This window comes from Chiloscyllium punctatum, chromosome 19, assembly GCF_047496795.1.
Source record: "Chiloscyllium punctatum isolate Juve2018m chromosome 19, sChiPun1.3, whole genome shotgun sequence".
Lineage (NCBI taxonomy): Eukaryota > Metazoa > Chordata > Chondrichthyes > Orectolobiformes > Hemiscylliidae > Chiloscyllium > Chiloscyllium punctatum.
Window position 1 is genome coordinate 84,336,481 of NC_092757.1, and position 15,704 is coordinate 84,352,184.

The window sequence follows — 15,704 nt, forward strand, 5'->3', positions numbered from 1 at the left end:
TTTTTTGTTTTCTTGATTGATCCTTTGTTCTCTATACTCCAAAATGATATTAAACAATAGGACGCGCAGCTCTTCAGAAACGGGTGATGGCGTTACTGAGGAGGATAGAACATCCAACAGCAGGAAACACTGAGGTAAATTTTCAAATGTTCCTTTACTTGGTCTTGGTAATGTAGGTTGTCTTTTTCCAATGTGTGCATTTCAGCAGAAGAACAAATTTTAACTTATGTTTGAAAGTGTTGTGTATACATTATTTGCTGAAAATTTAGATCATTTAGCTTTCTGTTAAAGACACATACAGTTGGTAACAGTTTGAGTCCATTTGACTCCTGATTCATTGCTTGGTCAAGATTAGGGTGGTGCTGGAAAAGCACAGCAGGTCAGATAGTATCCAAGGAGCAGGAAAATCAATGTTTCGGGCAAAAGCCCTTCATCAGGAATGAGGCAGGGAGCCTTCGGGGTGGAGAGATAAATGGGAGCGGGTGGGGCTGAGGAAAGGTAGCTGAAAGTGCAATAGGTGGATGAAGGTGATAGGTCAGAGGGGAGGGTGGAGCAGATAAATGGGAAGGAAGATTGGCAGGTAGCACAGGTCATGAGGATGTTTCTGGGGTAAGGTAGGGGGGAGGGGAAATGAGGAAACTGGTGAAGTCCACTTTGCCCTGGGGTTGAAGTGTTCTGAGGCAGAAGATAAGTCCCCACCACCAAGGATATATTTCCCTCTCCACCCCTATCTGCGTTCTGCAAAGACCGTTCCCTCCGTGACTATCTGGTCAGGTCCATGTCCCCCACACCAATCCACCCTCCCTTCCTGGCACCTTCCCCTGCCACTGCAGGAATTGCAAAATCTGTGCCCTCACCTCCCCCCTTACCTCCATCCAAGGCCCCAAAGGAGCCTTCCACATCCATCAAAGTTTCACCTGCACATCCACCAATGTCATTTATTGTATCCATTGCTCCCGATGTGATCTCCTTTACATTGGGGAAACTGGACGCCTTCTCGCAGAGTGCTTTAGGGAACATCTCTGGGACACCCATACCGATCAACTCCACCGTCCCATGGCCCAACACTTCAACCCCCCCAACCCCACTCTGCCGTGGACATGCAGGTCCTGGGCCGTCTCCACTGCCACTCCCTCATCACCCAATGCCTGGAGGAAGAACGCCTCATCTTCCGCCTCGGAACACTTCAACTCCAAGGCATCAATGTGGACTGGACCAGTTTCCTCATTTCCCCTCCCTCCACCTTACCCTAGTTCCAACCTGCCAGCTCAGCACCATCCTCATGACCTGTCCTACCTGCCAATCTTCCTTCCCACCTATCCGCTCTGCCCTCCTTTCTGACCTATCACCTTCATCCCCACCTCCATCCACCTATTGCACTCTTAGCTACCTTCTCCCCAGCCTCACCCCCCTCCCATTTATCTCTCCAACCCAGAAGCTCCCTGCTTCATTCCTGATGATGGGATTTTGCCGGAAACATCGATTTTCCTGTTCCTCGAATGCTGTCTGGCCTGCTGTGCTTTTCCAGCACCACTCTATAATCTTGACTCTGATCTCCAGCGTCTGCAGTTCTCACTTTCACCTCATTGCGACCTTGGTTCAAGCATCATCAAAAGAATTGAGTTCACAAATGTTGACAAGAAGGTAACATTTGATAAGAGCTTCAAGGAACCTGAGTAAAACTGGAGTCAGTGGGAATTGGGAGGGAAAGTTTCTTCTGGTTGATGTCATACATAACACATTGGAAGATGGTTATGGTTGTTGGAAACTAATCATCTAGGCGAAGGACATCACTGCAGTCATTACTCAGGGTGTTGTCTTAGGCCCAACCATCTTCAAATGCATTGTCAATTACCTTTCTTCCATCATGTGTTTGGAAGTGGAGGTGCTATTGGTCAGCACTGTTCTCCGCCTTCGAAACTGATGTAGTCTGTATCCATATGTGGCAAGACCTGAATGATAGGTTGGGGGAAAGTGAGAACTGGAGATCAGAGTCGGAAAGTGTAGTGCTGGAAAAGCACAGCAGGTTAGGTAGCATCCAAGGAGCAGGAGAGTTGATGTTTCTGGCATAAACCCTCCTTCAGGAATATGGGGAGCAGGGGTAGGGGGTGTAGCTGAGAGATAAATTGGAGGGTGGCCGGGGGAACGCAGGTGGGAAGGTGATGGGTAGATGTAGGTGCAGGGTGATGGTGATAGGTTGGAGGGGAGAGTGGAGCGGATAGGTGGGAAGCTAGATGGACAGGTAGGACAGGTTAAAAGAGCGGTCCCGAGTTGGAGAGTTCAATCTGGAATGAGGTAGGGGGGAGAGGGGCAGGAGTGGACGGTGGGTTGGTTGGGGATGTGGACCTAATGAGGTAGTCATGGAGGGAATGGTCTCTGCGGAATGCAGATAGGGGTGAGAGGGAAGCTAAGACCAATTTCAGTTATCCGAACAAGACGGGCGGGAAGCATTTAGTTTGGATAATTGTTCGGTTAACGTTTTTACAAGACCGTGAGATCTTGTTCGGGCAATCTGAAATTTGGATAATTGATGTGCGGATTATCGAGGTTGCCCTGTACATCTGTGGTGGTGGGATCTGATTATTGGTGATGGAAATGGCGGAGGGTAATGCGCTGAATCTGGAGATTAGTGAAGTGGAATGAGAGGGGTGGGTTCTACCCTTGTTGCGGTTGGAGGAGTAGGGTTCAAGGGCGGAGGTGTGGGAAGTGGAGGAGATGCGCTGAAGAGCATTGTTAGTCACATGGGAGGGGAATTTGCCGTCCTTGAATTAGGAGGCCATTTGCGATGTCATATAGTGTAATTGCTCCTCCTGGGAGCAGATATGGCGGAGGAATTGGGAGTAACGGATGGCATTTTCCCAGGAGGGGCAGTGGGGGAGTGGGGCGAGGCATAGCTAAGGTATTCACTGCCGCCTGCACCCCCCCCACCCCCACCCCCACTGTTGGACCTTTTTTTTGTCTGCAAATACGCAAGTTCCTTTTCCTTATGTAAAGTTTTTGCTATTTTCCTTTTAGGCCTGGGAAGACACATACACAAAGTGGGATCATGCCACTAAGTTGATTCTCAACTACCCTAAAACTAAAATTGAAGATGGACAGGTAAATTTGAGCACTGGTATGGTACATGTATGCATTTATCAAAAAAAAGTGACTTGGCAACTCCGCTATAGCAGTGATAATTGAAGTTATGAGTGATACCATCATGCTGTTAATGTTAAATTGAGTTGGCACATTGAACGTGGAAATGTAACTGATGTGGAAATATTTAAATGTCAACCAAGTGTTAGAAACGGTCAACCAGTCAGACGATATCTGTGTAGGGGGAATGTTTCCTTCTTTTATAGATGGGCTGTAAATTCAATTATACTGGACTGAAGTCTTCAAGAAGGCAGCCCACCATTATCTTAAGGACAGTTAGGGATGGGTAATAAATGATGGCCCAGCTAGTGATGCCCACATCTGCTGAGTTAATTTTTTAAAAAAATCATGTAACTTCAGCATTTTCTGTTTGTATTTTCAGATTTCGCATCTGTGACAGTTTCCCTTTTCTGTGGGAATATTTAATATTGACTCTGGTGCCAAAACCAGAAAAAGTATTCTCTTTCCAACAGAAATTCTTGCCAAACTTAATTAGAACATAATCCACCAAAACTGAAAAATGTGTTTCTGGAGACTGTTAACACCTAATAATACCGTATTGGTCCTTATTAGAGTGTCTTATTTTCCAATGTGTTAATAAGTATGCCGTTTGATCCATTGTTTGTGTTTCGGCATTTTGCGTGGAAAGTCAAATTTTCATTGGAGATAATTAAATTGTTCAACAATGTGAAGCCATTCATGGCTTTGAGAAACTATCAAGCTAGTTCTTCCTCCTCCCATTTTTCAGATAACCCATGATGCTTCATAACTGTTTGTTTCAGAACATTCCAATGACTTTAGACTTTAGTGTTTGACTTAGTCATGAGTGGTTAGCATCAAAATAAACATTCATAGACCAACTGGCGAAGCTTGCACTGAATAATCAATGAGGGAAAATTTTCTCTGGTTGATGAAGCCTCTTGATCACAGATTCTGAATAGTTGGTATCAATGAGATCTGAGGTCAACTGGGTTGGACATAACTAGCATTTTGACTGTCTGTTTGCAGCTCATGTTCAGTGGGTGCTCATGCAGTTTAAAAACTTGATGCCCTTGTTTCCTGAATGGTTTAATAATAGTGGTGAGGTAAAAGCACAATTGAGTTCTGGTGATACTCATTAATCAATGATCTCTAATTTTTGGAGGGTGAGATTGTTGGGTTTTATCCTCGGGTTTGCGTTCATCGTCTCAGAGGGACAAGTGGCATTTTGCTCCGAGAAGTTGAGCTTGAAGTATTTTGTGTGCTCATTCCAAAGATTTCACATACTTCCATGTTGGAATAAACACACGATTGCAGATGCTGGAAATCTGAAACAAGGACAGAAAATGTTGCAGAAACTAAGCAGGTATAGCAGCATATATAGAGAGAGAAAGAGTTCAAGTTTTGCATCTGATATGACTTCAGAATATGAAGAGTTGTATTGGATTCAAAAAGTTAATTTTCCACATCTGCCAAATCCGCTGAAATTTTCTATAGTAGTTATCTATTTGAACCCCTCCATTCCTTCTGATGTCAGAAACCTTGTGGAAGGAAACAGTTATTTCCAGAAGTAGATATTTGTACCTTCAATCCTGCTGTCTAATTGTTGACCAGGCAACTCTACCTGGAATCTACCTGGTTTTCTAATTTTTCCATTTTAAGCATTTTCTGTTCAATATTTAAATCAGTTTCCCTTTAGAGCATTGTTTACCATCTCTTAATAATCCATGATGTAATTTTTTAAAGCTTTACTTTTAATTGGGTTAATTCTAACATTGCATTCTCTTGTTTTGGCTTTCCCCAGCAGTCAGAAAGTCTTTCATCACTTATGTCACATCCTACAATATTTTCACTCTTCATTCAGATCATTCTTTCTTCTCCTGTTTACTGGAGAATGTAATTGAAGCTTATCCATTTTTACCAAGACTAATTTCTTGCATTTCAGTGTGAAGTGCTTAAATCTAAACAGCACTCAATTCGCCTTTGTTTGCTTTAAAGAGCCGTATTTGTACATAATTTATTTTCATATTTATGAAGAAGTTGTAGCTTGTACTGGTCTTATTAATGGCTTTCTCCAACTGCAAAATGGCTTTTGAGCCCAGCTGCCAAAATCTTTTTCAATAACTTGGCCTTTTTAAATATTAACTCAAGAGATGACAATTTCAAATGCCCTTGAAAGTGCACTTAGTGTAGGAGAACCCAAAATATCATTCAGGAAGGAGTTCCATGAGTTTGACGAAGTTATTCCTGAAGGTGTGGGAATATATTTCCAAACCAGGATGGTAAGTGACTTGCAGGGCAACTTGAGAGTTGTGGTGTTACCATGCAAATGCAGTCCTTGTCTTTCTAGGTGATAATAGATGTTACTTTGGAAGGTGCTTTCTAAGGACCTTTGGTGAATTTCTGCAGTTCCACTTGTAAGTGATACACACTGTTGCTACTGACATCAGTCATGGAGTGGGTCTGTGTTAGTGGATGTGGTGCAAATCAAATGGACTGCTTTGCCTTGGGCGATGTTGAGCTTCCAGAGTGCATTTAGCTTTCATTCAAGCAAGTCAGGAATATTCCATCACACCTGACTTGTACGTTGTGGATGGTGGGCAGGCTTTGGGGAGTCAGAAAGTGATTTACTCACCATAGAATTCCTAACCTATGACCTGCTTTTGTAGCCACAATATTTAAATGACTGGTCCAGTTCAGTTTCGAGTACTGGGGGCTTCGAGGATGTTGATACTGGGAGAACAAAGTTTAAAAAACACACAAGGCTAGATTATAGTCCAACAGGTTTATTTGGAAGTACAAACTTTCAGAGCGCTGCTCCTTCGTCAGGTAACTGGTCACTAGCTACCTGATGAAGGAACAGGTGCTTCAGAAGCTTGTACTTTAAAATAAAGCTGTTGGACTATAACCTGGCATTGTGTGATTTTAAAAAAAATGTTGTCCACTGCAGTCCAACACCGACTCCTCCACATCATCGATACTGGGAGGTTTAGCAATGCTAATGGCATTGAATGTCAAGGGCGATTGTTAGATTCTATCTGTTGGTGATGGTCATTGTGATGCAAACTTGTGTGATTCAAATGTTACTTGCCATTTGTCAGCCCAAATGTGGATATGTTTCCCAAGTTTGCTGCATTTGAACGTTTAGTGTCACTCGTTTATCTGCCTTTCTTGCATTCAAAGTATTTGACATTTCAATGTGAAACTACAATTGTTGGTGTGTTTTATCCATTCTTCTGAAATTCTTCTGTCTGTAATTTGTTGATGTTTAATATCATCTATAAATTTGGGTATCATTTACTCTTTGAACAAAAGTAATGTGAATCAAGAAATAGTGAAAAGCTGAGACCCCACATAAATTTCTGCAGGAACACAATTTGGGAATGCCTAACAATGGGTGGCCCTTCCATCCCAGTGTTTACATAGAACATAAGAACTCGGAGCAGGAGTAGGCCATCTGGCCCTTCGAGCCTGCTCCGCCATTCAGTAAGATCATGGCTGATCTTTTCATGGTATCAGCTCCACTGACCATCTTCTCACCATATCCCTTAATTCGTTTATTGTTCACAAAACAAAATCTTAGCTTTACAAACGTTTACTGAAGTAGCGTCAACTGCTTCACTGGGCACGGAATTCCAGCTGTTTAAAATCCTCTGGGTGAAGATATTTCTTCTCTATTCAGTCCTAAATCTGCTCCCACGAATTTTGAGGCTATGCCCCCTTGTCCTAGTTTCACCTGCCAGTGGAAACATCCTTTATACTTCTATCTTACCTATACCCTTCATCATTCTATATCTTTCTATAAGATTCCCCCCCCCCGCCCAAAATATTCTTCTAAATTCCAATTAATATAATCCCAGTCTACTCAGTCTCTCCTCATAAGCCAACCCCCTCAACTCCAGAATCGACCTGGTGAACCTCCTCTGCACCCCATGTAGTGCCAGTACATCCTTTCTCAAACAAGGAGACCAAAACTGCGCACAGTATGCCAGGTGTGGCCTCACCAGCACCCTGTACAGCTGCAGCATAACCTCCCTACTTTTAAGCTCAATCCCTTTAGCAATGAAGGACAAAATTCCAATTGCCTTCCTAATTACTTGTAAGTGCAGACTAAGCCTCTATGATTCATGGACACCTGGGTTCCTCTGGATAGCAGCATGCTGTAACTTTTTACCATTCAACTAATAATCCTTTTTCCTGTTACTCTGACCAAGATGTATGAGTTCACATTTTATTTATACTGTATTCCATCTGCCAGACCTTTGCCCATTCAAAGCATCTAAGTTCCTCTGCAAAGTTTCACAATCCTCTGCACACTTTGCTCTACCACTCACCTGAATGTCATCTGCAAACTTTGATACACTACACATGGTCCCCAACTCCAAATCATCTGTATAAATTGTAAATATTTGCGGTCCCAACACTGATTCCTGAGGCACCCCACTAGTTACTGATTGCTAACCAGAATAGCACTCATTTATCTCCATTCTTTGCTTCCTGTTCATCAACCAATCCTACACTAACACCTTACCCATAACATGCAGCAGCCTCTTGGGCAGCACCTTGTCAAAGGCCTTTTGGAAATCTAGGTACACCACATCAATGAGTCCCTGTTGTCCAGTTTGCTTGTAATGTTTTCATAGAATTCCAAAAGATTAGTTAAGCACAACCTGTCCTATAAGAACCCATGCTTTGTCTGCCCAATGGGACAGTTTCTATCTAGATTGCTTTGCTATTTCTTCCTTGAGAATAGACTCCATCACCTTCCCCACCACTGAAGGTAAGCTAACTGGTCTATAATTCCCCATATTTTGTCTACCTATCCACTTTTAAACAGTGCCATCACATTTGCTGTTTTCAAATCTGCTGGAGCGGCCTCTGAGTCCAGTGAATTTTGGAACATGACCACAAGTGCACTGGATATTTCTCCCACCATCTCTTTTAGTACTCTGGGATGCATTCCATCAAGGCCTGGAGTCTTGCCTATCCTTAGCTCCATTAGTTTGCCAAACGCTACCTCTTCTGTTATAATGATTGTTCACACCTCGACCGATTTACCATATATTCTATCAGATTGCCTCACTTCTGTTTTGTGCTTTACGTGTTTTGCATTTTTATGCTATGAATTTATCTTGATAAAGACCTTTCTATTAAAGTATTGGTTCTGTTGTACAAGTAGAATTATTTACCTTGTTAATAATTGATATGCACTGACACATACTTCCACATACAGGTAACAGAAAGCCTTCATAAGACGATTGTGAAGCGCCGAATGTCACATGTAAGTGGAGGTGGCTCGATAGACTTGGCAGACACCGATTCTCTTCAGGAATGGATTAACATGACAGGCTTCTTGTGTGCAATAGGAGGTGTATGTCTCCAGCATCGCATTAATCCAAACTTAGTTACGTACAGCCCACCCATGGGGCCAATCACGGAAAGGAAGGGTTCCATGATATCTATGGTCTCAACTGAAGGAAATGCAGAGACTCCAGTCAGCAAATTTTTGGAACGGCTTCTCACGCTGATGGTGTGCAATCATGAAAAAGTAGGGCTGCAGATTAGGACTAACATTAAGGACTTGGTTGGATTGGAACTGAGCCCTGTACTTTACCCAATGCTCTTCAATAAGCTGAAAAATTGCATCAGCAGGTTTTTTGACTTGCAGGGGCAGGTGAGTATTTAAAGTAAATTAGCCTACTGAACCTTTTATTAAATGGCAATCAAATTAAAATGTATGCAAATTTGTATCAGCTGTGTTACTCCAGTTTGTGGTTGTTGGGGTGTGTTGTGTGTAAATTCAGTTTTTGATGTGATTAGTTATCCTAAGGAAGGATACTGTTTAACAGAAGAGCTGTTGAAATATATATTGATGCTCGTGTCTTGTATGTCAAATGTTGCATATTTCTGATACACTGGTAATTTCTTTGTTTTAGTAATGGACCAGAGTTGTGTTTTATCATTAATATTTGGCTAAAGTGTTTGAAATAGTTTGTACTTTAAATGAAACATTGCTCCCTTAAATGTATCTGAATTATCATACAGGTGTTATTGAATGATACTAACACACCATTTGTGGAGCAAACTATAGCAATCATGAAGAACCTACTCGATAATCACACTGATGGCAGTTCAGAGCATCTGGGACAGGCCAGCATTGAGACCATGATGCTAAATTTAGTTAGGTATGAGATTCTTTCTCTGGCTTTTTATTTTGTACATGCGCTCCAGTTTTCTGCTCAAGACAACAGGCTTTATGGGTTGACACAATGGCTTCCTCAATTATCTTGTTACCTAGATATTATGCAAGTATGAGTGCAAGGCAGAGTGCTAGATTCTGAGGTTGAATGGTATCACAGCAAATCCAATCCTAGCTGTGTACTTTTAGTAGATATAAACAGTATGAGAAGTCCTTCCCTTTAATTTGAATTGGATCATTTCCAATTTGGAAATACTCAACTTGAAAAGAGATTTTTTTTGATTTGAGAAGGGACATAGAGTCATAGAGATGTACAGCATGGAAGCAGACCCTTCGGTCCAACTCATTCATGCCGACCAGATATCTTAAATTTATCTAGTCCCATTTGCTAGCACTTAGCTCATATCCCTCTAAATGCTTCATATTCATCTACCCATCCAAATGCCTTTTAAATGTTGTAATTGTACTGGTCTCCATCACTTCCTCTGGTAGCTTATTCCATACATGCACCACCCTCTGTGTGAAAAAGTTGCCCCTGAGGTCCCTTCTAAATCATTCCCCTTTCACCTTAAACCCATGCCCTCTAGTTCTGGACTCCCCCCACCAGAGGGAAAAGACCTTGTGTATTTACCCCTTCCATGCCCTTCATGATTTTATAAACCTCTACGGATCACCCCTTGATTTCTGACGCTCCAGGGAAAACAGCCCCAGCATTTTGAGCGACAGCCTCTTCCTGTCGCTCAAACCCTCCAACCCTGGCAGCATCCTTGTAAGTATTTTTCTGAACCCTTTCAAGTTTCACAAAATCCTTCTAATAGTAGGGAGATGAGAATTGCACATAATATTCCAAAAGTGGCCTAATGAATGACCTGTACAGCTGCAACATGACCTCCCAACTCCTGTACTCAGTGCTCTGATCAATAAAAGAACGCATACCAAAGTTGGCAGTGCACAAAGATTGACCAGAAAAGCAAATAATAAGCAAAGGCAGATCTTCAAGGCAGAGGTATTTTGGGTCCCTAAAGGGCAAAGATGGGTCATTCCAAAGCCTCAGTTCTCAAATGCCAGATAATTGGCGAATCTAAGAAAGCAAATTTCAGCTATTGAGTACATTTCAGAGTAGGATAAAGAGTGCAAAGCAAATATTAAAATAGTATTTAACACAGAGGGATAAACTATTTTAAAAAAAAAGTAATTAAAAGAATAATAGTTGAAGGGGTGAGGCTGATAAGGGATAGGAAAGGAAATCGTGTGGTGGGAGAGACCCGACTGAGGTACAGAATGAGTACTTCTTTCTTCACAACTGCAGCGATGGAGGTGGTGGTTTTGATGAGGGGAGCACAGATGTTGAATAGGATAAAAATAGATGTGAAGAAGATGTTCGAGATACTGACATCACTGAAATCGAGCAAGTCACCTTATCCAAAAGTGGAGCTCTGAGAAGCTCTGATGGAGATCGCAAAAGCTCTGACCACAGTATTCAGTCAGCCACACCCTTTACTTGGGTGACCTTAATTTGCATTAGATTTGAGGTCTAGTAGATAGAAAAAAAAAATGTGGATTTAAACTGTTTTGCTATTTACCAACTGATTTCAAATGCGTTATGAGATTATGGGCCAACTAATCTGTCTGGTCTGCCTGGCATTACTTTATTAATTTGAATAACTTCAACAAACCAAGTAGATAGAAAAATAAATTTGCAACGTTCAATTTGCATGATTTTCACCTTATCCTCTTATGATCTTCAATGCAGATATGTGCGTGTCCTTGGGAACACGGTCCATGCGATTCAGATTAAAACAAAGCTCTGTCAACTGGTAGAGGTAATGATGGAGAGGCGAGATGATCTCTCCTTCTGTCAAGAGATGAAATTTAGGTGAGGATTTTATTACAGATGCTCTTCTGATTAGGAAATACAAAAGTGACCAAGAATGATAGAATGTGAGGATGTAAGTGAGGATATTGATAATCTTAATATTTCTTCCTCCTTGTGAATCCAATGTGTGGCACCAGCATGTGAAATTAGGAGATTAACTGGGTGGGGTGATTGATGCTGTGAACCCATGTTTGCAATATGGTGTTTAGTTTACTTCTTTTGGCCCAGGAATAAGATGGTGGAATATCTGACTGATTGGATTATGGGAACATCAAACCAGGCTGCTGTTGATGATGTGAAGTGCTTAACGAGGTAGATCAGTTTTGTTTTCCGTTCAATATTCCCAAACAACAGTTTCTTAGATACTAACTTTTACTCCTGAAGCGATTGTCTGCATTTGTTAAGAGCAAATGATAAGTGTCTAATATAATAAGGTCTGCAGTAAGGAATAAAAACCTTGTCATATTTGAGCCTCTTCATTTCATTGATCTGACCAACTTATAAGAGAGGTGGTTTGTTTAAGTATAGATCAGAATGGTAGAACAAACTCAAAATAGTTGAATGCTCTTCAATTGTGTTTCTCTGCAGTCCAGTTTCAAAAGCAATTGACTGGTAGAACATATGCATTATTTCCATTCAAACCTCTATTCAATCCAGGTTTCTGGCCCTCATACAAATGGTTGTGCCCTTGCCATCAACACCACTCCAGCTCTATTATGACACCAAATATTATTAGATTAATTATCCATTGTCACCTTCAGTTCCATTATAAAACACCAGTGCGTTTGGCTATGTTTTAAACAATCCACTATCGCATTCATTGGATGTATAAATTAATAAAGCAATGTTGAGGGTTTAAAAACTCCATTCTCTGGCCTCACTGGTGACTTAATTTTAAACTAGTGTCATGCAATTTTAATGTATCTTAACTATGTGTCTCGAAGTAATTCTTTAATTGAATGTTTTAAGTTGTTTGAGCAACAGTTTGCATTTCTTTATAGATCACTCAAGCAAACAATAAAACACATGCTCGGTCCATTATCAGAAATGACCCTTCAGATGTCTTTAACATGAAGCATTTCAAACTTCTAAGTTCACTTTTTTTTCCAAATTTATAGTTTGCTTTATTTTACTTTATCTATCTATTATTTTCACTTTTTCTTTGCCAGCTGTATCTCATTTTGTCACCAGTGCCCAGTTCAAAAGGGCAGCTGAGCCTCTTTTCATCACTTTTGTGTTCTAACTCCTGCCGAAATTTTTGAAATTTTCTTAATTCTTCTTTAGATCAGGTTTTCAAAATTGCATCTGTTCTCTCAATGTGATAAAACAAATTAGGGGATTGGGATGATTGTTACTGAATGTATCATGAAACAAAACTGTCATCATTTTATGGAAAGTTTCTTTATTTTATGGTTTCACTTATTATGTTGTGGAAATCTTTCCCCAAGTATAGAGAAACTTTTGTTTTTGTTTTCTAGTCAATTACTGTTTAAGTCTGCTTTAAAGATATTGATGCAGTGAACTTTGTATGAGCCCTTAGATCTAATTGTATTGTTTTGAAAAAAAAACTTGGAAGTAGAAAGGGAAGATAATTGTTATTTGAAGTTGAAAAGAAAACTGAAATCAATTAGTGCCTTTGCTGTGAATGTTGTCGACAGAGACCTTGATCAGGCGAGCATGGAGGCAGTGGTATCATTGCTTGCTGGGCTACCTTTGCAACCAGAAGAGGGGGATGGTGTTGAACTAATGGAGGCTAAATCACAACTCTTCCTCAAGTAAGTCCAGTTCAGGAGATCGCAATAAGAAATCCGAATTGTGATGATTTAGTTGCCCCATATGAATGAGCATATTTAAGAGAAAATGTTCAAACACATTTTTGCTCAGCTCAGTACTGTTCTCTCTTAGGTACTTTACTCTTTTCATGAATTTGCTAAATGACTGCAGTGAAGTGGAGGAGGAAACAGCACAAACAGGGGGACGAAAGCGAGGGATGTCACGCCGCCTTGCATCACTCAGGCACTGCACTGTTCTTGCTATGTCCAACCTCCTCAATGCAAATGTGGACAGTGGACTTATGCATTCCATAGGTGAGCAGAACTCCTTTATTTTTATTATTGCCCTTGAAAAGCATTCGCCATTTCCTATGGACAACTAATCAGAGCATAGTTGTATGGAGGTGCTTGTTTGGTTAGAAACATGTGAATCAAATCGGAATTGAGCTCGTTCATATTTCGTCCTGATACTTGCAGCATTCATTTCTACAGCCAGTTGATGGAGGATTTTTAGCCTATGTATGAGAAGAATGGCTTTTAGAAAATCATTTTTCAGTTAATGCCTTTCAATAAGAATGTTTCAAGAAGTTTTAATTTTCCTACCCAAATTTAACGCAATCCTCATTGGACTTCATTTGTTTCATTTGACTGTACTTAGGCTTGGGATACCATAAAGATCTTCAAACAAGAGCCACATTCATGGAAGTGCTAACTAAAATTCTTCAGCAGGGAACAGAATTTGACACACTTGCAGAAACCGTACTGGCAGATCGGTTTGAAAGACTTGTGGAATTGGTCACCATGATGGGAGATCAGGGAGAGTTGCCCATTGCAATGGCTCTAGCTAATGTGGTGCCTTGTTCTCAGTGGGTAAGTGGACTTGTTTGGAAACACCACCTGCATTAAGCAGTACACAGAATGTTTGAAATTCTTATCTTGGTTACTTGAAGGGGGATTGTCTAAAACATAGAGACCTTTTAGTCCCTGTATGCCAATGCAATGTGCAAAGAGAAACCACTTTAGATGCATGATTATCATGCTTGTCTTCCAGTTGCTAGGAATAACAAATGTAAGATCAAACATAAATAAACAAGGAGAGTGATATGCGCGAGAGAAATTGCATTCTTATCCTAATCAACACTCAATGTTAAAAATTCATGTACTAATAAATTATTTATGTGGGGAAATTGCCACACTGCATCTTTTCATTGTAAATGCTTACAATTTTAATTATCACTTGATGTTCCTTCTATTTTCCAACTTGATGCACCAAATAGTTTCTTAATGCTTTGTTTTGTATCCACTCCATAATCATAGTGCTGCATTCTTCACTGATCTAACGTTCAAAAATGAAATTATTTTATGCATCGAATTAAACTGCTTTATAGCATTGTGACTAATTAGCTAACTGGGTCCATTAATGAGAAGACCAAAGAAGGAATCCTATCCTGGCTACTTCATTTTGTCACTTAGTAAATGTCTGACTAAATGTCTGCCAATTCTCAATTCATCCAAATTGCATAACTTTATGAATTGAATAATCCCTCATGAAATCTTTCTGGAATCATTGATAGAAACTGAGAATTGGACCCATTTTCTTCAATTACGGTTAATTCTAGAATTGGGATTTTTTTTATACCATGAGTTCCTTGAATTAATTTAAATATATTAACTTCACCACAAGTCACCTCTCCTCGTTATTGCAGAGTTGGTGTGGGATTGTCATTAGCTGAGCGAAAACTAGCAGCGGGGTTCCACTGGATCTTTGTTGAGATAATTTGTTTCATATCTTAAATGTTGGCATTGCAGTGGTTGAGTTTGTGGAATCTCAGAAGCTAATGAAGGTGTGAGACTATAAAGTTGAATATTGAAAGCTGCAAGAGGGTTTATAAAAATTAGGAATTAGGCAGATTTGCACATAATATTGAACATAGAGATGTGAGAAATATGAAGTATTGAATTTGAGGACTCAATCTGGGAAGAAATTGGGATGATTGGTGACTAGAAATTGAAGCAATCATATAAATGCCCAGACCCAGTGAGTGAAACAGATCAGGCATTTGATTAATATTGAGGCCAAAATAGAGAGATAATGTTGCAACTTCATAAGTAATTCATGTGACTGCAGTTAGTCGTGTGTAGGTTTGGTATTGGCAGTTTAACAAAAAGGGTATATTAGTTAAAAGGATACAGAAGAGAGCAATAGAATAACTGAAGAGATGGAGGGATTAAATAATGAAATGTGATTATAGAAATTCAACATTTAATTAAGCAAGAGAAAGTTGAGAGCTCATTACCTAGTTCCTTGTTCAGAACAGTAATACTGGAAGAGAGTGCCTGCACTTCAAGGGGCTAAACTGTAAAACATTGGCAAAGGGGATAATTCCATTGCTAGACTGCTGAGAGGCTCTGTGACGAAACAGTGGAAGCATATTCATTGATGTTGCCACCCATCCTTCTCTCGTACAGAATTCCATAGGTTCACTCCCCTTTTGAATGAAGAATTTTCTCTTTATCTCAGTCTGAAATGGTCTGCCATGTATCCTGAGACTGTGACCCCTTGTTCTGGGTTCTTTGCCAGGTGAAATATGTCTGCAGTCAGTCTCTTGAGTCCTGTCTCTCTGTTACGCATTTCAGTGAAATTATCTCTCATCGTTCTAAACTCCAATCAGTCCAGACCCAGCCAGCCTATTCTCTTTGTATGAGAAATTTGCCATTGCAGAGATGAGTCTGGTGAACC

The 15,704-nt window shown here is 40.5% G+C and overlaps 1 protein-coding gene across 1 annotated transcript in view; it reads left to right on the forward strand.

The window, feature by feature from the left end:
* Positions 1–15,704, forward strand: part of nf1a (neurofibromin 1a) — a 324,748-nt gene that overhangs the window by 108,975 nt on the left and 200,069 nt on the right. Inside the window, exons 18-26 of the mRNA XM_072589187.1 lie at positions 61–134; positions 3,016–3,099; positions 8,351–8,791; positions 9,163–9,302; positions 11,070–11,192; positions 11,421–11,504; positions 12,851–12,967; positions 13,098–13,279; positions 13,623–13,834. Coding sequence (XP_072445288.1) covers positions 61–134; positions 3,016–3,099; positions 8,351–8,791; positions 9,163–9,302; positions 11,070–11,192; positions 11,421–11,504; positions 12,851–12,967; positions 13,098–13,279; positions 13,623–13,834 — 1,457 coding nt within the window. The remainder of the gene's footprint in view (positions 1–60; positions 135–3,015; positions 3,100–8,350; positions 8,792–9,162; positions 9,303–11,069; positions 11,193–11,420; positions 11,505–12,850; positions 12,968–13,097; positions 13,280–13,622; positions 13,835–15,704) is intronic.